This window comes from Bufo bufo, chromosome 10, assembly GCF_905171765.1.
Source record: "Bufo bufo chromosome 10, aBufBuf1.1, whole genome shotgun sequence".
Taxonomy (NCBI): Eukaryota; Metazoa; Chordata; class Amphibia; order Anura; family Bufonidae; genus Bufo; species Bufo bufo.
In genome coordinates this window covers 37,360,988-37,383,992 of record NC_053398.1, presented here as the reverse complement: position 1 = coordinate 37,383,992, position 23,005 = coordinate 37,360,988, and the positions used below count along the sequence as shown (strand labels likewise).

Below are 23,005 nucleotides of genomic sequence, written 5' to 3'. Positions count from 1 at the left end.
TGTCACCATACTGAGGATGACGATTCAGCTGAATTCAGCTGCTGGCCAGAAGCATAAGTACCTGATTTTCCTAGCATTAATTAATGATGAGAGCATGAGATCGCTATGTACCGGGCCGGCGGCAGTGTGGAGGGAGTGGGTGGCCCCATAAGCATTGACCCCACCGGGAAATTTTCCTGTAGGGTATATGGCCAGTCCGCCTCTGCAGGTCTTACAGAATATTTTCCCAAAAATCTTCTTCTGCTCTATAACATGCTGCTGGCAGATCTGACACCATGTTCAACGTGACACGTTGCCTCGAAGACAGCATTATGTTGATCTCGATTAGGCAGGGGAGAACGGACGTGAATGACCTGATGGATTCTAGATCCTTGCTTCCAATGCATTTGGGACTATAGTGTAAGGCAAAATGTGCAGTGTGGTTAGTGTATAGTGAATACTCACAGATATTTCTTGTTCTCATAGACATCGTGCAGCTTTAATACATGCGGATGTTCAATAAGTTTGAGTATAGCAATCTCACGTTCCACCTGTGGTCGGAAATACAGGGTTAGACAAAGTTACAGGATGCATATGATAAAATGTCACGACCATAGACTTCAGGGCCCGGCCACCTCTCCTCAGTATCAGTGGAGGGCCCAGTGGTGAGAGAAAGGATTGGAATTAATGACTTGTACAAGATTGTGCTTAAAAAATTGTAGAATCTTTTTAATTGCACTATTAAAGGGGTTTTCCAAGATTTTTTTAACTGATCGGTAGGGGTATGACACCTGGGACCCCCGCTGATCAGCTGTTTGAGAAGGCACTCGCAGTAGCACTGCAGCCTTTTGGCAGCTTTGCCTAGGCCGTGTCCACATCACGTTCATCGGTCCCAAGGCCTAGGCGCAGCTCAGCCCCATTGAAGTTGATGGGGCTGAAGTGGGATACCAAGCACAGCCGCCATACTTTGTACGAAGCTGAGAGAAGGCCGAGGCACTACTGCGATCTGGTGAATTCTCAAATAGCTGATTGGTGGGGGGTCCCAGGTGTCGGACTCCCACCAGTCAGATACTGACAGATCATCAGTTAAAAAAAATGTATAAAAATTGCTTTAAAAATTTCCTGTAGGCCATAGTCATGCACATATGATGGCTGAAGTGCTGAGGTATACAAGAAAAAACGAAAAAAAAAAAAATCAGGAAAAAAGGAAAATGATGACATACACCGCTAACACATCTGCTTCTGTACAGTGTATTTTGCATGCAATTATATTTGTTTGCTAGCATTTTTCTGCATATTTTCTGCATATTTGAGTGCCTTCAAAGCTGAATATTTCCCAAACTTTCAAGTGGATTAAAACACGTGGAAGTAGCTATTATTTCAATTGCTTTTTTTTTTTTCATCCGAAAATGAAAAAATATATCTTCAGTCGGTAAAAGATTCTAAGATGTGCATAGTTGGCAGGAGCCCTGTTTCTCGCGGGACTGTCCCACAAACTGGACCACAAGAAGTTTGGCTTATGCTAATTTAATGTCATTCAAACAGATTGTGCAGGCAGTGTCCAAAATGTTCTGCAGCTTGGGTTACCCATTTCTGGGAAAGCTAAGTGGCAACCAATACGGTCAACATTATAATTTCTGCATAAATTATCCTACTGTTTTTCCGCACACGACACCCTAAAACCCCACCCTCTGAGCTACGAAGGCTCTTTGTGTAGCAAGGTATTTTAGTGGTTCTTTCCCCTTTAATTCCTTGTTAGTGGTACCAGGAGCCAGGGCATGTTCCATCCTGAGATGTAAAGTAACTGTATATGTGAACGACACACTGTAGACCTTGAAGAGAGGCCAGGAGGCTAGAAAACATCTAGCTATGTAATAAAGAGCTTAGCTCCATTGAAGACATCAGAGTAAGATGTGTCTTGCTACTACCACCACTCTTTGTATCATATGGGCGTCAGCCGGGTGCCATTTTGGGATGCCTGGTCGATGGGGAGCTGGCTCATTTGTTCACAGCTTTGGTGACTGTTATCTTACTTTATTCTGTATGTTATCATTCCTACACATCTTTTATCATAGTTTAGTAACCTTTCTATGCACCTAAATCATGTTAAGCCTGTTTATTCCTGTATCTCAGAATTCATGGTAATACGCTCAAACGGAATATGTCATCTGAAAATGACCTGTAGTTTAAACTTATTCTGTTAAACATTTAAAGTTTTTACTTTTAATAATTTTTGGTGCTTATTTAAATTTTTCATGTCATGATCTACATAAAAAAGACTGAAATCCAGCAGTTTTCACATTGGCCCCTAGGTTAATAATAGGCTGACATCTCTTGTTCTGCAGAGATCACTTCTCAGCAGTCATCTCATTATCATTACAAGCAGCATTACAGTGAACAACCTCTATATAGATAAAACAGGATCCACTATTCACAATAGTTAATGGTCACAGCTTCTCTCTCTCTCTCTCTTATCCTTCTCCCTGCACAGTGACTTCTGCACAAGTCACAGAGTATGCCCAAAACTCATCTCCCATAGAAGCCAAGGAGTCAACTTCAAACTACAGATTTCTATGGTCCACGTGGCTGTTATACTGTAAAGCACATTGCTTAAAGAGACACTGTCATCTTTATTTCACTTGCTGAGCTATTAACATCACCACATCAGTCTCCACGATTTACATTAAAATATACTAGTATTACTGCCCTGTGTCTTGTAATTTGTCTATAACATCGTTTTTATTAATATGCTAATTACTTCAATAAGGAGCCCAAGGGGCTGTTCCTCTGGCCGTTGGAGCCCAGCCTCACCCATTACTTCGGAGCCCAGCACCGCACCACTGCTAATTTATTCACTCCTCTTCGCCGACGTAATGTTTGTGCAGCGCCCGTAATCCTGCGCATGCGCCCTGGATACACATGTCAGCGCCCGCTCGGTGTCCTGGCGTCGGCCTCACAGAACTCATTGTGCATGCACCAGCTTCGCTCGACCCGGAAAGGAAGAGCGGAGTAACGCGACTTGCCGGGCGGGGCGGAGGACGGAGGAGCGGGCACGTTAGGTAAAAAATGGTACAAAACATTTAACTAACTCTTTCAATGTATTTCAATGGCTTTTGTCACAAGATGGCACAAGATAATACTGGGACATGTGCTATCAGAGTTATCAGAGTCAATTTTAGCTCGGCTACATCTGTAACTGAGCATCAGCTCAGGAAAGATAAGCCCTCATAATCACCTACAAAAATTAAAATAATAAAAGAATTTAAAAACAATAATCAGAAAATCAAGGCAAAAATAATATGTTTCTATAATAAGTAAAATAATATAGGTGATATATTCTTTTTTAATGGGTATTCTGGCTTTATTATGTTATCCAGCATCCACAGGGTGGGAGTCTGACCAAACTAAGCCCCAACCAAGCCTGAGAACTGTGGCTCCATACCCTGCAGGGACCCCAAAGTGAATGGAGGGGCAGGTCGGCCATGCACACTGCCATTCCATTTATCTCTATGGGACGTTCTTGTGATTGGTGGGGGGCCCAGCTGTCAGACCCCAAAGATTTAATAGCTATCCCCTATCCCATGGACATAACTCTTTGAGACTGGTGGAGGCTCCTTGTAGCCACCTTTAAGACTTATTTCAGACTCCAGCAATTAGATGATATCTGGTACTCAGGTTATAGGGGATTGAGGTACTCTGATAATCCCATGTCCCATGCCCTAGCCGTGTACTCAGAACCCAAGCCCCAGACATCCCATCCAGATATGATTTTTTTTCCTGTTTTAGGGGAATTTGTTTATTGTTTTGTTTTTTTAAACACATAAAGCACTAAGCTTGGTTGTCTCTTGAAACTGATGGAGGTTCCTTGCTCCTTCCATGTTTAAGATGGCTTTAAGGCTGCAGCAACCAGATTACATTCATATATCTGTCGCCCAGGAATGTCCGTATCCCGGGGTCACATTGGATTTGAGTCACTCGGATAATCTCATGTCACATTCCCTAGCAGTGTACTCCGAAATCAAGCCCCAGACACCCCAACCTGATTAGCATCATTATCAGCCTGGCCTCGGGAGGGGACCGCGCAGAAGGAGGGAATGATTACTTCCTAATCTTTAATTATCCACTTTCTAATGTACAGACACATCAAAGGGAAGGGGTGGGGGAGGGAGCATTGAAGGATGGAGAGAAAAAATACTACACCAGAAAAAAATGGACTAAAATATTGCTGCGGAAAACTGTGGAAATAGGGAAAAGGGAAATGTGAATTTTGGAAGGTGGTCAATAACGAGATTGTGGGGGCCCAACATAGAGCGAGGCGTAAAGATAAGATATGAACACTGTAATGTTATTCATTACCTTCACTAAAATTCAAGTGTGACTACGGCATATTGAGGGGGTCAAATAGACACCATGAAAGGGGTCCCACTTCTGTTTATCAAGGTACTAAACATAGTTGCAAGTCCCCTTTTTGACTGGCCGTGCGACAATAATCATGGCTGGTGTTGAAAAGTTTTCGACAGTTGGGGCAGAACGGGGGTCATTTAATAACATGTACATGTTGGTGGAAAACTAGGCCAGCCAAGGGCTAGACGTGTGTCACACGCCTCATCATGAATTAGTCTAACCGCCCGGCGTCTTTGTAAATGTGCCCCACTCTATCTTAAAGGTGTTGTTCCATGACAACAATGTGTCCCCTATACACAGGATAGTAGATAAGTGCCTGATTGTTGTGGTTCCGATCGCTGGGTCCCATGTTCCCCGTTTGAGTGGAGGGGCAGACACGCAGGTGTGTCTTCTATGGGACTACTGAAGATATCTGAACGCTTGTGCTCGGCTATCTCCAGCAGTCTCATAGAATTGAGTGGTAGACATTCTCCATTCAAATGGGGAACATGGACCCCCGTTCTAGTGATCAACAAGGGCCCCAACCATCAGAAACGTATCCCTTATCCACTGCTATTAGATTCCCAGCTTGGTTTTTCAGAAATCAGAAAAAACTGGTGGACCGCCCTCTAGGAGCTGCAATATCGGCCGCTACCCAGTGCCCCATAAATATAGGGAGAACTTTTAAGAATTTCTAATTAATGACAATTCATTACTGGTGATTTTTCATGGCAAGTATATCAGTTATTGCCGTGATTGTGTCATTTCAACGCTACTTCAGCCATTATGCCAAGAACGGACTCCTTTTCATTTATCCCCCGGCCTGCTCTCTGACAGCCCAATCTATTCTTACCCCATTACTCAGAGTACAATAATAGGCGGCAGAAAATCCCACATATATATCGAGCCAGTGATTTAAGTAGTGGTACCACAGGTGGCACCAGTGGTGGCAGACCACCCCGGCGTAAGTGCCAATCAAACTTCCCTCCCATTTGATTGCAGAACGGGATCTGTGCAGACTTTCCGCAGGCGGACGGGAGCTTTCATTGTATGGGTATCCACATGACGGCTATTATATGGAAGATTACATGGTTCTATCACCAAGCTATTCTGGTACTCTCCTCACACTAGCTCCACACCAGGATTTCAATTTGGAAGTGGGTGTAGAAATTTGTATTAAAAGACGGATTTCCTGTTACCACGGAAACAAAGGGTCCTGGCCAAGCACGCAGAAAATAAGTTGGAAGGCATGTACTTGCTAATATATTGACTAAATGCACCTTTCTATTCAGATACTCGATTCCTACAAATATATCTCAAACATAATGGGGGTCTTTTACTAAAGCGCGCCTTGCCACTTTTAGGCGTAAAAAAAAAACATTGCAATACCCTGTTTCGTCACTTTTTAAAAATATTTTGTTGCATGGGCATTTTTATGCTGCCCTCACCATAAGTGGTGGGGGACGCACCATCTGCCCCGGCATATTTACGCCAGTTTTAGGTATAAAAGTAGATGAAAAACTATCCATGACATTTCCAGGACAGGCGCATGCATTGTAAGCTGAAACCATCGTAACTTGAGTCCATAACTCTATGGAAAACCAGTAATTGGTTTCAAAGCCCAAAAATGTCATCTGAGGACAAGAAAAAGTGAAGTTTTAAGGAAAATAGGCAGATAACTAAGACAGATAAAGTAAGTTCTTAGGTGAAACAGTCAGGATGCTTGAAGCTGGAAATGATTCTTTCTATAGTGACGGCAAGAGCGTCTTCAGGGTCTTGCATTGTACATAGAGGTACCAGAAAAATAAAATGGAGTCACCGCTCAACTGGTGTTCAACAGAGCAACTCACCCTGGCACAGACAGAATATTTGGTACCGCCGAGGAGCTACTAGATAACCTGTACCGGTGTTTTACCAGTAAAATGGCCATGTTCAAGTCAAACCGAGCCTAGCGGGAGAAGCCGGACACGTCTAGTGGACTCTACTTCCTGCGTTAAGTGCTTTTTAAAAACTACGGGGGGGGGGGGGGGGGGGGGGGATGATCATTCCCTTAAGGCTCTTTTGGGTGGATTTGTAGTTTTTTTTTTGTCAAAAACTGAGAATTTACCCTTAGGCCCGATTCAGACGGGTGTATTCTCCATCTACCGTATGTGTTTCTGTATTTGTAACGGACTGATCACGGACCGTCAGTCCATACAGAGAAACAAGTAGCATTCACAATTCTTCTCTACTTTCTTTCCCAGACTACATTCAAGCGTATGGGTGTCCAAAAAAACGGACGCACACAGACATCTGCAGTACGTCAGCACAGGGGTTTATCTGCAAATGTTTGGTTGTAATGCTATTTAATGTTTGCACTGTACACCAACAAGTGAGGTATGGTTGGCATCAGGAAAGGGGCTACCCACCCCATTCTTTCCCTCTTGGTAGGATTGGGTTGGTCCTACTTCCCGCCAGAAGAGGGGAGCTAGGACAGTGAGGAGTGACATCCTAAGGGCCTTAGGGACCAGAGAACCAACTAATCTATGATACCACTACTTCAGAGAGACTTCTAAAACAAGGCTACAGATATCCTGTTGTTTACAGTCAGCAGAGTGACCAGCAACCACAGCTATCCAGACCCTGCTGCAGGTGAGGGACTACGGCTCAGACACCATCACCTTAGATCACATACAGGCCAGGCCAATTCTAAAAAGCCTGCATTACAAAGTGGACACCTACAGCCACCAATGTCAGCATTCAACTGTTAGCCAGAAGTTCAGAAGAGAGACATCAGCAAGATTAGCATACCCGGTGTCATTACCAGCTACTTTGACAACCACCATACCTCACCACCTGGGGAGAGAAACTGCACTGTGTACAAACTACTGCTGGATGTATTATAACTCCTATTTTGCACTTAGTAAAGAGAGACTTTTATTCTTCTACTTCTGACCCGATTCCTTATACCACCTTTCCACTGCACCGATCCTCAGGGAGCAATGGCCTGATAGAATAGACCGTGACATATCATCTCATCAGGGCCACTACCACCCCCATCCTCTGCTCCGGCTCCTGAGGGGCTCACTGGACATTCACATGGACTGAAGTCGTTTTGTTGCAGATGTACTCTAAACTCGAAAGGCCATCTGAATCTGAAAGACGCAGATGGTAATTTACGGATGCAGCAGATGTAGTACTTATGCTATATACTCTTGGCTGTGACTAATGCCTGTGTAAGGTGGAGGCACATTCATGTTGTGCGCAGCTAGCTCAAAGCAAGGCACTGTGATAGAAATTCATGTGAATCGTATGTCAAGGTGAAAAATGGGTAGCACAGTCTCCCTCTGAAGGGTTGTGCTGTGCTGTACTAATGGCCAGGAAGAGATTTATTGAAATGAATTGACAAAGTTTATTGGAAAATGTAAATTATGAGATAATTATAAATTCACATGCAGCAGATTTGTTGCAGAAATTTCTGCTATAGAAAATCAGTTCCATTTATCTGAAAGGAGTTCTTTTCATGTATTTCTCCAATCCCCTATTCTGATGAATGGGTCAGTTGCTGATATTTCTACTTTGTGTGCATATACCTTTACTACGCCCGGAAAATCAAACTCAAATATCTGCCCTAAAACATCATGTAGTCAGAAGAGAGACAAATAACAGGGAACTTGGGATTCTACAACAACCACCAAAGGGAAGTATTCTAATCATAAAAAATGACCAGACAATTCCAAATTATAGGGAAAATATCACCTAGGTATTTTCCTCATTAAAGGGTTTCTATCACTTCGGAGCACTATGATGTCATCGGCGCAGGTGCAGTGGAGATGTCTGAGCAGGGAAGCGGTCAGACATTCACTGCGCATGCGCCGAACAGAGACGCGCACGGAGAGGATCGCATTCAGCAGGAGATGGGCGGGCTGGAGGGACGCGCTGGGCGGCGACAGTTTATGAAGGTAGACGGAGCCTCTAGGTGCTAATGACGCCCCCATAGCACCTAGAGGCTCATTAGCATATAGATATAAGTTCTTATTTTAGCGAAACGGCTGCCCCAAAACCTATCATATTAGGATGGTTTGTTAGAGCAGACACTAGCGGATCGCTAGTGTCTGACACCTAAATATGTGATACGAAGTGATAGAAACCCTTTAAATCCACATATAGATATATATTCTATATACAGGTGAAACTCGAAAAATTAGAATATCGTGCAAAGTTCATTTATTTCAGTAATGCAAATTAAAAGGTGAAACTAACACATGAGATAGACTCATTACATGCAAAGCGAGATATTTCAAGCCTTTATTTGTTATAATTTGGATGATTGTGGCTTACAGCTTATGAAACCCCAAAGTCACAATCTCAGGTCCCCTTTGCTCAGGGGGTATGGATTAATTTGCTGACTAGAGTGTGACACTATGAGCCTAGAATATTGAAACTTTTTACAAAATTCAAATTTTAAGCTGCATTAATGCAATTCCTTTTAAATGGACTTTTGCACGATATTCGAATTTTTTGAGTTTCACCTGTAAATTCTTTTGTATAATGTGGTTTTAGTATCTGATTGCACACTTGTTATTCTGTTTTCCGTACATGATTATGGAGGCAATAATCTTGTCTGAATGGCTTCTTAACAGCATTCAGAGATATGCTTTACAGGGGCCACATGGACCATAGGAACCTGTAGGGGACTCATTTACTTCTATGGGAGAGTTTGCTAGGCATTCTCTTTGGCCTGTATAGGAAGGGAGTAGATAAGCTGTGACCAGTGGCGTACATAGAGAAGGGCCCCACAGCAAGGATCAAACCAGTCCCCCGACACAAGACGGAAAGGTTTCTGACGAAACCCTTTTCAGTGACCCTTGGGCCATTTTTCCACTGCCTCATTTGCTAAAAGTTGTTCCTTTAGAGCAGGCATGCGCAACCTGCGGCCCTCTAGCTGTTATAAAACTACAACTCCCACAATGCCCTGCTGTAGGCTGATAGCTGTAGGCTGTTCCGGCATGCTGGGAGTCGTAGTTTTGCAACAGCTGGAGGGACGCAGGTTGAGCATGCCTGAATTAGAGGGTAGAGCCCTGACCAAGAGGAGATAATCCTATCTAAGGGTCCATTCATACGTTCTTAGTGTATTGCGGATCCGCACCCCCATAGAACTGCCTATTCTTGTCCGCAATTACGGACAAGAATAGGACATGTTCTATTTTTTCTGGAGCCGCGGACCGGAAGTCCGGCCCGCGCTCCGGAAATGCAGATGCGGACAGCACACTGTGTGCTGTCTGCATCCATTCCTGCCCCATAGAGAATGAATGGGTCCGCACCCGTTCCGGATAATTGCTGAACGGGTGCGGACACATTCTACGGACGTGTGAATGGACCCTAAGACTCAGCCCCCTCCTGCCCTGGGCCCCATAGCAGTCGCATGGTCTGCCGCTATGGTAGTTACGCCCCTGGCTGTGACCATCAACTATTGTAAAGAGTGGATTCTGTGTTAAGAGGTATTATCTGTCATTGTAACCCTGCCTGTGATGATAATGAGATGACTGCTAACAAGTGATCTGTACAGGCTCAGTGGCCAGAGTGGAGACTGCAAGATTACAAGATAAGCTGGATCTCCTCCAGTATATTTAGTGGATGGGCCATAAATATGTTTTGTGAGAAACCTCCAGCTACTTACAGTGTTGCTCTGAATGTAAAGTAGCTATATACTATACTATACAGTAATTATGTGCTAGAACACAGCAACATTTTTTTGTGATTGCAGGCATAGCACGGTACAGTGGTGTCCTATAGGCTTTTATTGGTGCTGCTGCCGTATTACGACGCACGGAGCCATAATATGGTCATGTGGATGAGACCTTGGAAAACAGGCCTATTAGACCCTAAATGCCCTACAGCTGAGAGGATGAACCATCAGGCAAAGTATCTGCATTTACCAACCTCCCTGTTAAAGGGGTTGTCCAAGTTTAATAAAAAGACCGTCGCCAGGAAAAAAAAAAACAGGGGTGGGAGGGCCGAAGCACAGAGGAAGGGGAGAAAAGGGGCTTCTTGTGTTACTTACGGGGGCTGCCTGAGTTTTTATTTCTCGGACAAAACCTTCAATGTACCAATCCCAACAGTCCCGATTTTGCCAGGACACCCCAATGAATCTGCCTGCGAAGGAGGTGAGGATTACATAAGTCCCACCCCAAGGTTGGTGTCTTGGGGGCATTCTGGGCCAGGCTTAAATGTCCTGATCTTTACTTTTTAAAGGTTGTATCCATACTGACCGTGATATTAATACAACAGGAAAGGATGCTGGTCATCATAATGGTGACACATTCCACAGCGATGTACGGGGACTGCTGTCACTCACATCAGTCCCTGTCCCAACCTTATGTACCTATCTCAGACACACATTCATAGGAAGCCAATTAAAGGGGTTGTCTCATCTCAGACATTGAAGGCATCTCGCTAGGATATGCCATCAATGTCAGATAGGCACTCGCTCCTATCTCCAGAACGGGGCACCCCCATTCACCACTATAGGATTTCCAAAAATAGCTCAGCAATTTTCAGAACTCCCGTAGCAATACATGGAGAGCGTGCAGCACATGCGTGACATGCTCTCCATCACTTTGACGACCCATTTCTGGAGACAGGCACAGGTTTCAGAGGTGAAGCCCGCACCTATATGACATTAATGGCAAATCCTAGCGCTATGTCATCAATTTAACCTATAAGATACTGATTTCAGAATCCGTTTCTATCAGTGATTTCGAAAAAACAAACAAACATTGATCGAAATTTTGGTGGAAAAGGATTGGAACTAACAACTGTCCAGTCCATTTGGGTTTGATGTTAAAAACTCGATTACGAGACCTGCCCATTACCTAGTCTGTCATTGGTATCAGCTCCCTTACTAAAGTCTTTGTGGAAAGTATGAAATGACTGCCGAGCCGTGGAAGCCGATGAGTTAACAGCACAACACCTGCCTTTCACACCATTGGTACCATCTGCTCCCTACCCCAAAACCATTAAACGTGACTGCTATATTGGACATCTGCTGCCTCGCCTCCCACCCTGGGCTCACACAAAGCCTGTCACCTTCACCCTTTGTTTAATTGCTCCAGGCGATAAACACTGGTTCTGATTAGGATAGTGGTACACAATCCGCGGCAATGACCCCTCAATTCAGGGGCCCTTCTTCTCACTTCTAAATGCAGGAGCCTCTGTAATAAAACCTACAGACATAAAGAAAATAACACAATATGATCCAGAGTCCCATTTACATGCAGAGGATTCTCTTATCCATTTTTGGGAAAGGTAAGTGACCGCCAATATGTCTGCTTTTACAGCTCCCATAGGGGTGGTCACACAGCTCTTCTAGCGTATACCCCATCCACATGCCCCCATTGCATGTTCATCACTGCCATAGATCCTACACTGAAAAGACACAGATGAGCTCCGCTGCATTGATCACTTGGGGCCACTTCCAATAGGTGGCGATGGCGAGGTGGTTCTCTTCCTTGGGAGATACTCCTTTGCATATTCGTTTCCCATGGAGCATTGCCAATAAGTCTGCGTCCATACCCTGGAGTACTTCCAGTAAGTCTCCATACAGGACTGGTCTCTATTAGGGAAATGATAATGGTGACTTATCCTCAGGACAGATCATCATTATCACATCAGTGGGGGGTCTGAGTCCCAGCATCCCCGCCGATCAGCTGTTTCAGGGAGCGGCTGCGCTCACTGGGGCTCTGGTGAGCGATGCAGGCTTCCGGCAGCTTTCCAATGACAGCGCCGTACATCTATAGTGGCTGTGCTTGGTATTGCAGCTCAGTCCCATTGACTTGAATGGGGTTGAGCTGTACCTAGGCTACGATACCGATGAACGTGTTGTCCATGGCCTAAGAAGAAGCTGCGGCGCTCAAGGCCTCCTCTAACAGCTGATCGGCGGGGGTCCTGGGTGTCGCTCCCCACAGAACTGATACTGAGGACCTATTCTGAGGATAACTGATCAATATCTATTCCGGGATAATCCCATTAAAGGGGTTTTCCAGTTTGCATCAACATCCTGTAAAATAATCATTCACAAAGGAAGACCAGGGCCATATTAAAACTACATTCTTTATTCTAGTTGCATTAAAATCCAATCACCATGAACAGGCAACAAAGTCACATTAGCATGTACCAACACTTACTGAGAAACCGCACCCGATAACGCGTTTCGGACCAGTAGATCTTTGAGAACAGCCAAATAGAATAATTATTTCTGAAGGTACAACAGCTGTAACTTTGTATTTCTTTTACCTTTATTGCTCCTATCTCCCTTTTTGCGCTGTGGTCACATGACCATGTTAAAGGGTTTCTATCACTTCATATCACATATTTAGGTGTCAGACACTAGCGATCCGCTAGTGTCTGCTCTAACAAACCATCCTAATATGATAGGTTTTGGGGCAGCCGTTTTGCTAAAATAACAACTTATATCTATATGCTAATGAGCCTCTAGGTGCTATGGGGGCGTCATTAGCACCTAGAGGCTCCGTCTACCTTCCTAAACTGTCGCCGCCCAGCGCGTCCCTCCAGCCCGCCCATCTCCTGCTGAATGCGATCCTCTCCGTGCGCGTCTCTGTTCTGCGCATGCGCAGTGAATGTCTGACCGCTTCCCTGCTCAGACATCTCCACTGCGCCTGCGCCGATGACATCATAGTGCTCCGAGGAACAGGCGCAGTGGAGATGTCTGAGCAGGGAAGCGGTCAGACATTCACTGCGCATGCGCAGAACAGAGACGCGCACGGAGAGGATCGCATTCAGCAGGAGATGGGCGGGCTGGAGGGACGCGCTGGGCGGCGGCAGTTTAGGAAGGTAGACGGAGCCTCTAGGTGCTAATGACGCCCCCATAGCACCTAGAGGCTTATTAGCATATAGATATAAGTTGTTATTTTAGCAAAACGGCTGCCCCAAAACCTATCATATTAGGATGGTTTGTTAGAGCAGACACTAGCGGATCGCTAGTGTCTGACACCTAAATATGTGATACCAAGTGATAGAAACCCTTTAAATGCAGCTCTTCCTGTGTGTTATGTCCAGGGGCGGGGCAGTGATAGGGGCGTGTCTATGTAACTAGCTGGGTGGGAGGAGCTATAAACTAGATGGGCGCTGTTAGGGGGCGGTGCTGGAGCTGTGGCAGAGAAAGGAGAAGTGCATCATGGGTTTGGTTGGATGCAGCAACAGGAAGTGCTACATACAGGATGGAAACAAACCAGAGGGACTGGTTAACATAGTGAACCAGATCAGGAGAGCCCAAATTGAAAAAAAATAAAAAGAGTGCATGCACACGACCGTATGTGTTTTGCGGTCCGCAAATTGCGGATCCGCAAAAAAAAATTGATGGCATCCATATGCCATCCATTTTTTTGGGGGGGATCCATTGTTCAGGATGCATCAGGATGTCTTCAGTTCAGTATTTTTGACAGATCAGGACAGAGAGAATACCGCAGCATTCTACGGTTTTATCTCCGGCCAAAAAAACTGAACACTTGCCGGCATTTTTTTCCATAGGAATGTATGAGTGCCATTCAAAATACCGGAATGCCGGATTCGTCCTTCCGGTCTGCGCATGCGCAGACCGAAAAAGGTGTGAAAAAAATAAATGCCGGATCCGTTTTTCCGGATGACACCACAAAGACAGATCCGGCATTTCAATGCATTTGTAAGATGGATCAGGATCCTGAACAGTCTTACAAATGCAATCAGTTGGCATACGTTTTGACGGATCCGGCAGGCAGTTCCGGCGACGAAACTGCTTGCCAGATCACTCTCTCGCAAGTGTGAAAGTACCCTAAAACGGACAAGAATAGGACATGTTCTATTTTTTTGCGGGGCTACGGAACGGACATACTGATGCGGACAGCACACATTTTTTGCGGACCCATTGAAATGAATGGGTCTGCATCCTATCCACAAAGAAAGACAGAAAGGACACGGAAACAAACAACCTTCGTGTGCATGAGGCCTAATCCTGGAAAATCCCTTTAATGATATTTTAACAACTTATCAGACAAGGATAACTCATTGAATTATACAGTAGTTACTGGTGAATTTTAGAGGTAAGTACTCTTTAAACTGATATATAGCAAAAGAAGCCATTGGTGGGGATCTAGAAACCCCCCACCAATCTCAGGAATCGTTAGATGTTGCCCTGTGTCAGCAGATTACGAGCTGCTGCTCTTCATGAGTGCCTGCAGTCACCCAATTAACGAACAAGCTGTAGAAACGAGACCAAGTTTGCAGACAGATGGCCAGGGATACGGAGTGTGTATTGTTGGAAAGCTGCAACTACTTAAAGGGAATCTGTCACCAGTGACCTCCCTATCCAACTGTTTGCATAGACACATGGCAGTGCCTCATCTGATTAAAAACCAGTTTTTTTTTTATTGTTGATCTGAGGATCCGTTCCTGAGTTATGCTACTCTTTCTTAATATGCAAATTAAACCTTCTGTGCAATGAGGGCGTCACCATTGCTCTCATTGGCCCCAAGCTTCGCTCCTCTCTGTGGCCTTCTCCTCCCTCGCTGCTTTGCCACAGCCTGGATATGTCAATGAAAGTGTCACGCCCTCTGCACTTTGATTGACAGGGCCAGCCGAGGAAAATGTTTTCAGGCCTGGCCCTGTCAATCACAATGTAAAGGGCGCGGCAGTTGCAGAGGAAGCAGAGCCTCTAGGTGTAACGGCAACGCCCCCGTTGCTCCTAGATGCTCATTTGCATATATTAAAACATGCTTTTTCTCAGCAATGTCAGCACATATGAACATGGGACCAACACAGATGTCTTCAGCTGCCAAGTGCACATGTAACAGGTCAGCCAGTGTCATAGGTACAAAACTGCTGACAGATGCCCTTTAACGCATACTCTAACATGTACAAGCTTAAAATGCTTTTCCAGAAATACACAGCGCAGGGCTAACTTTGTGTAATCAGTGGAGGTCCTACACGCTGCCATGATCAGCAGGATTAAGCTGTATGTACAGATGCGCCGGTGTGTCTAGAAAAACGTGCAGGAGAAGCAGACGCTTTTCTGATCAGACTAGGACTCCATACTGATCAGTGTGTATTCCTGGAAAACCCTTTTAAGTTTATGGTATCTACTGTATGTGAGTTAATCGAATGCTCATGTTATTCCCCACAGCGGCCTCAATACCCACTAGGTGGTTGCGGTTCACTGCAGCCTCTGACACGGCATCAAGTGTTATCTGTACAAATTGTTGTTTCTCCTTGAGAATTGTGCCTCTTCACATCTGTACAGACCCTACAAGTATTCCCAGGATTATAGAGAGCAGAGCTCTAAGATCCCATGCATCACTTCATCCATGATCAGACCATGTTCTCTAAACCCGAGAGTGGTGAACCTGAGCACCTCACCAGGACCATCCTTGGCACCTGCTAAGCAGCTTTTCCTGCTGCGCTGCTAGATACTTTAATACAAGGGTAATCAACCTCCAATACTCCAGCTATTGTAAAACTACAACTCCCAGCATGTTCCATCCACTTCTACTGAAGTTCAGAGAACAGCCGAGCAAGTCTGCATGCTGAGAATCGTAGTTTCCTGACAGCTGAAGTGCTGGAGGTCGCTGGCCCCTTACTTAGTAAGTAGAATTTGGAGTACTAGATGTGAATTTTGCTCACAAAGGGGAGAATTTATTGAAGGGGTTCTCCAAGACTATAAAATGTCCCCTCATGTGCCGGGCACCCCACATGGAATATATTTACCCCGATCCCTGCGCCGCTGCTGGTTCTCCCTGCACACGGAGAAAAACATCCAGTGTCGGGGGGAAGCAGCCAATGGCAGGCAGGGACAGGGACAAGCCTCCTTGTGTCACCAGCAATGCTAGGGAGGCTCGTCCCCGTCTGCCATTGGCTGCTCCCCCCCCCACCCCGACACCGGATATTTTCATCCGTGTGCAGGGAGAAGCAGCAGGGGCGGTGCGGGGACCAGGAGCGGCACAGGTAGCGGGGTAAGTATATTCCATGTGGGGTGGCACATGAGGGGACATTTTATACTCTTGGAGAACCCCTTTAAGCCCCGAACTCCAGAATTATGGCGCCAAAAAAGGGCTTTGCAATATTTGAAGCAGTTTGCAATATTTTGCATTTTTACATCTCACTCCAGTTTTGAAAAGTAGGTGGGAAACTGGACGCAATTAGCCTGCTGAGAGGATTTAAAGGCTATGGACACTCTTGAGACAAATTTTTTAGGATCGCATTTTACTAATTTTGGGGTAAAAATAGTTTTTACAATTGCTCTTCATCAAATATTTTCAGCAGTTTTTGTGATACATGGGGATAAGAATCAGTCCATTTGCAAACTGTCACTCCTGAGTTCCATCAGCTGACGGTTCATGTGAAGCCTTATCTCTGATCCCCTGACCTCATAAATGCTTATTATAGCTGAGCCCTTATCATCAAACAGATAAGAACACTACTTAAAGGGACACTGACAGGCCGTTAGAGCATATAAAGTGACATATATTCTTCTATTGGTCTTAATATGCTTAATTAAACTATACCATTATCACCCCTCACTGCCTTTCCGTTACTTATAAAAAGTGTTTTTATCAATATGCAAATTACCTTACTTTGTGCCCAAGGGGCTGTCCCTCATTCAGTTCTGTGCCCAGCCGCGCCCCAACTGCCGTCTCCTAGTGCCGCCCAGCTCATTAGTATTCACACAACTAGGCAGCTTTTTTTCTCCCGACGCGGCAAAATCCCGCGCATGCCCAGTACTATCTTCCTGGCATCAGCTTCATCTTGTCTCTCCGTGCCTGCGCCGGATAAGGTCCCCGGCACCCTCCAGCTCCAGTAGAAGATAGTACTGGGCATGCGCAGGATTTCGCCGCGTCGGGAGAAAAAAAAGCCGCCCAGTGCAGTGAATACTAATGAGCTGGGCGGCACTAGGAGACGGCAGTTGGGGCGCGGCTGGGCACAGAACTGAATGAGGGACAGCCCCTTGGGCACAAAGTAAGGTAATTTGCATATTGATAAAAACACTTTTTATAAGTAACGGAAAGGCAGCGAGGGGTGATAATGGTATAGTTTAATTAAGCATATTAAGACCAATAGAAGAATATATGTCACTTTATATGCTCTAACGGCCTGTCAGTGTCCCTTTAAATTGGTGTTTATGAGGTCAGAAGATCAGAGATTAGGCTACTTTCACACTAGAGTTTTTTTGCGGATCCGTCATGGATCTGCAAAAACGCTTCCGCTACAATAATACAACCACATGCATCCGTCATGAACGGATCCAGTTGTATTATGTCTTATATAGCCAAGACAGATCCGTCATGAACACTATTGAAAGCCAATGGGGGACGGATCCGTTTTCTATTTTGTCAGACTTACATTGTGTGCCAGGATGGATCCTTCTTGTTCTGCATCCCAGGACGGACAGAAAAACGCTGCAAGAAGCATTTTGGTTTTCGCCTCCAGAGCAGAATGGTGACAGAACGGAGGCAAACTGATGCATTCTGAGCGGATCCTTATCCACCCAGAATGCATTAAGGGCAAAGCTGATCCGTTTTGGACCGCCTGTGAGAGCCCTGAACGGATCTCACAAACGGAAAGCCAAAATACGAGTGTGAAAGTAGCCTAAGGCTTAACATGAACCATCTGCTGACAGGAGTGACAGTCTGAAAATAGGGACTTATTTTTAACCATATGTAGCAGAAAAACAGCTGAAATGTTTTTTTTAAAGACTAATTGAAAAAAAAATTTTTAGCTCAAAATGAGTATGGTAAAATGAAATCATAAAAAAAATGCCTTGAAGGTGTTCATAGCCTTTAAAGGCTATGTACACCTTTTTATTATTGCATTGTACTCATTTTGAACTAAAAGTATTTTTTTTAATTGGCCTTTACCAAATAAGGAACCCTTTTTTCTGTACAGGGCTGAGATTCTCTAATAGAGGGCTCTGAATTTTCTCTCTGCTCTGTCAGCCAGCCAATCTGATGGGCCCCTTATCTCTGCTCTGTGACATTATAAACACACATTATAGCTCAGTTCTTATCTTACTGATAAGAATGTGGCTTAAATAAATGTTTAGGACCTTTTAGTAGTTTGGAGATAAGGTTTATTAGATGACCGGCACAAAGTGAAAGTAAAAAGTCCGATTCAGACACCTAGAAAAACAGTTAAAGGGGTTGTCCGAGTTATGAAAAAAAAATAATATAGCACTGAAAATCTGATGGGCAGCAATATATAACTAAGCTAAGCAAGTTTTATGCAAAAAATATATATATATTTCCTAATTTCCCTGGTTCTTTTCTGGCCCTTTGTTTACATGCAATAAAAACAATCTCTGCCCCTCCCCCTGCACAAGAGCTGCCCTGAGTGACATGTCTGCCTGCTGGGAGACTCTGCAGCATGTTGTATGTGTAGGACTACAAGTCCCACCTGTATAATGACACTGCTAATACACACAGGATCTTCCCCCTACCTTCTTGTGCATTGCTCTCTCTAGTCCTTCAGCTCCTGTGCCCAGAATTGTCACTGCTGCAGATACCCAGTGTGTGCAACTGAAGGGGTTGAGAATCCTAGGAGAGAGCAGACGGCAGTGAAGGGGGGCGTAACCAGCACAGTCGTTTACAGGCTTGTAAACGACCTTTATCAGAGCAGGGAGAGAAGCTGACATCACAGGTCATGTGACCCTCAGTGAAATCTGAGAAATCAGCCACCGGAGATAAAGTGAGTTAATTGTAAGGTTGTTATATTTGCCCAGTTAGGAACATAGAAAGAACAAAAAAATAACTCGGACAACCCCTTTAACCCTGTGTGATAGAACGGCTCAATATTTTTAATAAAGACCAATTGAAAAAATTATTTTTAGCCCACAATGAGTAAAATGCAATCCTAAAAAATATTGCCTCCGAAGGTGTGCATAGCCTTTAAGTCAGAATTATCAACTGAGACTTTTTAAAAAGTCACAAAAATTGTCAAAATCTTACTCCAGTAAAGGGGTAGCTTAGAGAGTGGAGTAACATCTCAAAACAGAAGTACAAGGCCGTTCCGTTTTGTTTTTTTTTGCGGATAGGATGCAGACCCTTTCATTTCAATAGGTCGCTTAAAAATGTCTGTTCTGTAGCCCTGCAAAAAAAAAAATAACATGTCCTATTCTTGTCCGTTTTAGGCATTGTTACAATGGATCTGCAAAAAAAAACGGATGGCATACGTTTTTTTTTTAGCGGACCGCAAAACACATATGGTCGTGTGCATGTAGCCTAAGGGTTATGGCTACAAAGCAGTGTTGTTGGCTTTTGACAATTTGTGTGTTGCAATCGCAGCAAAGATGTGATTCGCACTGTGACCCCTTTCATTCCTGTGGCTGCTCTGCTACATTGCAATACTTGTGCACGACACAGATCCGTCCATGCCAGGCGCAGCCATGCGCTGTTGGCAATCCGTCCGGCCCTATTGATTATAATGGGGTCCGGCGGAGATCCAGCTGCAACCTGGCAAATATGCAGAGGAGTAGCCAGACAAATACCGCTGCAACGCAGTAGTTTTTGCCCGGCCGCTCCTAAGCATATTTGCCGGGTTGCGGCTGGATCTCTGCCGGACCCCATTATAATCAATGGAGCTGGACGGATTGCCGGCAGCGCACTGCTGTGCACAAGGACAGATCTGACAGGCTGTTCCCGGCCGGAAGGGCATGCTGGATCTGTTTTGCCGTTAGTGCGAAACAGGCCTTATACGTAAAGTTGTTTTCCAGACTCTCAATGTTAATATGTGATTGGTGAGGGTCCAACACCCTGCACCCCACCTATCAGCTGTTCCCTGAAGCCTCAGCCACTGGAACTAGCGTAGTGGTTGTGCTGGCACACTGCACCTCAGCTCCTATTAAAAGTGCCCCTGGCTTCTCAAACAGCTGATCAGCAGGGTTTTAGGCCCCCACCGATCAGATACTGATGACCCATCGTGAGGATGGGTCATCAGTAAAAAACACTTGGAAAACCCCTTTAAAGGGATTATCTGGTAATGTATATTAATGACCTATCCTCATCTGTTAGAAGAGGTTGTGGGCTCCGTGATCGCAGCGTCCCCCTCCTAGGCCATGTGATGTCACTATACATCTGTCACATATTGCGATACCAAGCACAGCCACTATACAATGTACGGCGCTGTGCTCGGAGAGCTGCTGGGAGCCGGCTGTGCGTGACGACTCTCTGAATCAGCTGATTGGCGGAGGTGCCGGGGCTCGGACCCACACTGACATAATAATGATGACCTATCCTGATGATAGGTTATCATCATCTTCACCTGGATAACCTCTTTAATAAATTCTGCACAAATTACAGCAACGCAGACTCCTGCAAACCTGATGTTAAAGGGGTTCTCCGGGCTTTTAATATTGATGACCTATCCTCAGGATATGGCATCAATATCAGGTCAGTGGGGCTCCGACACCCGGCACCCCCGCTGTACGAAGGGAAGGCGCTCGCAGTAGGCATGTGCTGTCTTCCGTCTCTCTTCCTGCTTGCGGCTGCTTTGCCGTAGACATAGCAGTGGTGAGCAGGAAGAGAGACGGGAGACGGCACGTGCACACTGCGAGCGCCTTCCCTTCGTACAGCTGATCGGTGGGGGTGCCGGGTATCGGAGCCCCACCGACCTGATATAGGTCATCAATATTAAAAGCCCGGAGAAAACCTTTAAAGATTCCCGTCATGATGAATCTCTCCAGAAGTTACTTGCATATTTTCCACTGAAATCTTCCTGTTTCTGCGGCTTCTCCACTATTTCAGTAAAGCAGTAGCTACCAAGGAATGAATGGGTTAAAATATACACACCATTTAATCCTATGACATATATGATATAAAATATAAGCTCACATGCTGATGTTTTGGTAAAACAACATACGATGTTCTTGATGCCGTGAAGTCCAACTAGATCGGCCTGGGTCTGGTCTCCCATCTGTTCGTGCCACGGGAGCTGTAAGCAGCGTTGTCGGTGCTGATGTGTCTGCACCCTACATTTATGTTACTGCCAGGGATGATTACCGTCAGCTGAGCCCAGCGCCGCTTCCCAATAACATTTCCATCATCTGCTGACGACCCCCATTCGCTGCTCTAAAGGCCCGTATTAACAGAGTGATTTTTTTTATCCAATGTGCCTGATAACGAGCGTCCGTAACGATCATCTGACGGCGTAAATGAGCAGGGCGATCATTCAGGGGAGATAAAAATGTCATCTATCATGTACTGGCCTCTCTTCGGTAGATGGCAATGGATAATTCTGCATTCAGCCTCATGATCTGAGGACAGATCAGGGAGGGTGAACATGTGACAATACCAGTTTAAAGGGGCTGTCCGGGATTGTGATATGCTCAGGACAGCCCATTAATATCAGCATGTCAGGGGAGTGGGATGTCAGCTGTTTCTCTGATGCGCCTATCCAGCTCAATCCACTATGTAGTGTATGGGACGAGTAACAGCCACAACGATGTAGCTGATCAACAGGGGTGCGGAGGTAGGGCAGCCAATATCAAAATCCAGAACAAACCCAGGGGTAGTCCCATCTCAGACATTCATGGCTTATCGCTAAGATATGCCATCAATGTCACCTCTGGGACCCCCACCTCTCTCCCGAAGTAAAGAAGTGTGCGCCCCACACAAGCACAGTCACTCGCCATTCATCGCTGGCTCGGCTATCTCCGGCAGTCCCACTGATGTGAATGGAGAGGTGGCCGTGCGTACGCTGTGAGCTCTCCATTTACAGCTTGCTCCTCTATTTTGGGAACTGCCGTAGCAGTGATTGGAGAGCATGCTGCTTTGGGGGAACCATTCTGCGGGTAGGAGCGGGTCCCAAAGGTAGGAACCACACCTATCTGGCATATCCTAGCAACATGCCATCGGAGTCTGAGATGGGCCAACCCTTTAAGGCTAGATTCACACACAGATTCCCTTCGTGGACGCTAGGAGGAGCGCATGGCATTATAAATATTTATAATGCTGTGTGTCTCTGCATGACCTTACTTCTACAGAATTAGGGCTCATGCGTACGACCGTATGTATTTTGTAGAACGGAGCAGCTGGCCCCTAGAAGAACAGTACTATCCTCGTCTGTTATGTGGATAATAATAGATCATGGACATACGGAAACGTAATGCACACAGAGTAACTTCAGCTTTATTTGCTGACCCATTGAAATGAATAGTTCCACATACGGTCCGTAAAAAAACCCGGAACGGACACGAAAGAAAATACGTTCGTGTGCATGAGCTCTTATACTGACAGCATCATGTCAATATAATTCAGTAGATGCAAGTTCCGCCGGAGACACACAGTATTATAATTCATTATAATGCTGTGCGCTAATTCCAAAAGAGCAGTGTCTATAAAGCGAACTCCCACGGCACGCTCAGCTATTCTCGTACGTCCCATTGAAATGAATGGTAGGCGCATCGTGCAAGCGCGGCCACTACTCCATTCCTTTCTATGGGGCTGTTTTCATTCGGCTTTTTTCGGCGCACTCATATGAATGAATGGAGGGCGGCCATGCATGCATGGTGCACCCTCCGGGACATTGCAGGCTCCGTCCTAAGCATAGGTGCGGGTCCCAGAGGTGGGACCCGTACCTATCAGACATAGTGATATGCCCCCAATGTCTGAAATGGGAATAACCC

The 23,005-nt window shown here is 45.4% G+C and overlaps 1 protein-coding gene across 1 annotated transcript in view; it reads right to left on the bottom strand.

The window, feature by feature from the left end:
- The window catches only part of BRSK2 (BR serine/threonine kinase 2), a 136,418-nt gene that overhangs the window by 55,894 nt on the left and 57,519 nt on the right, over positions 1 to 23,005 (bottom strand). Inside the window, exon 3 of the mRNA XM_040409570.1 lies at positions 445 to 530. Coding sequence (XP_040265504.1) covers positions 445 to 530 — 86 coding nt within the window. The remainder of the gene's footprint in view (positions 1 to 444; positions 531 to 23,005) is intronic.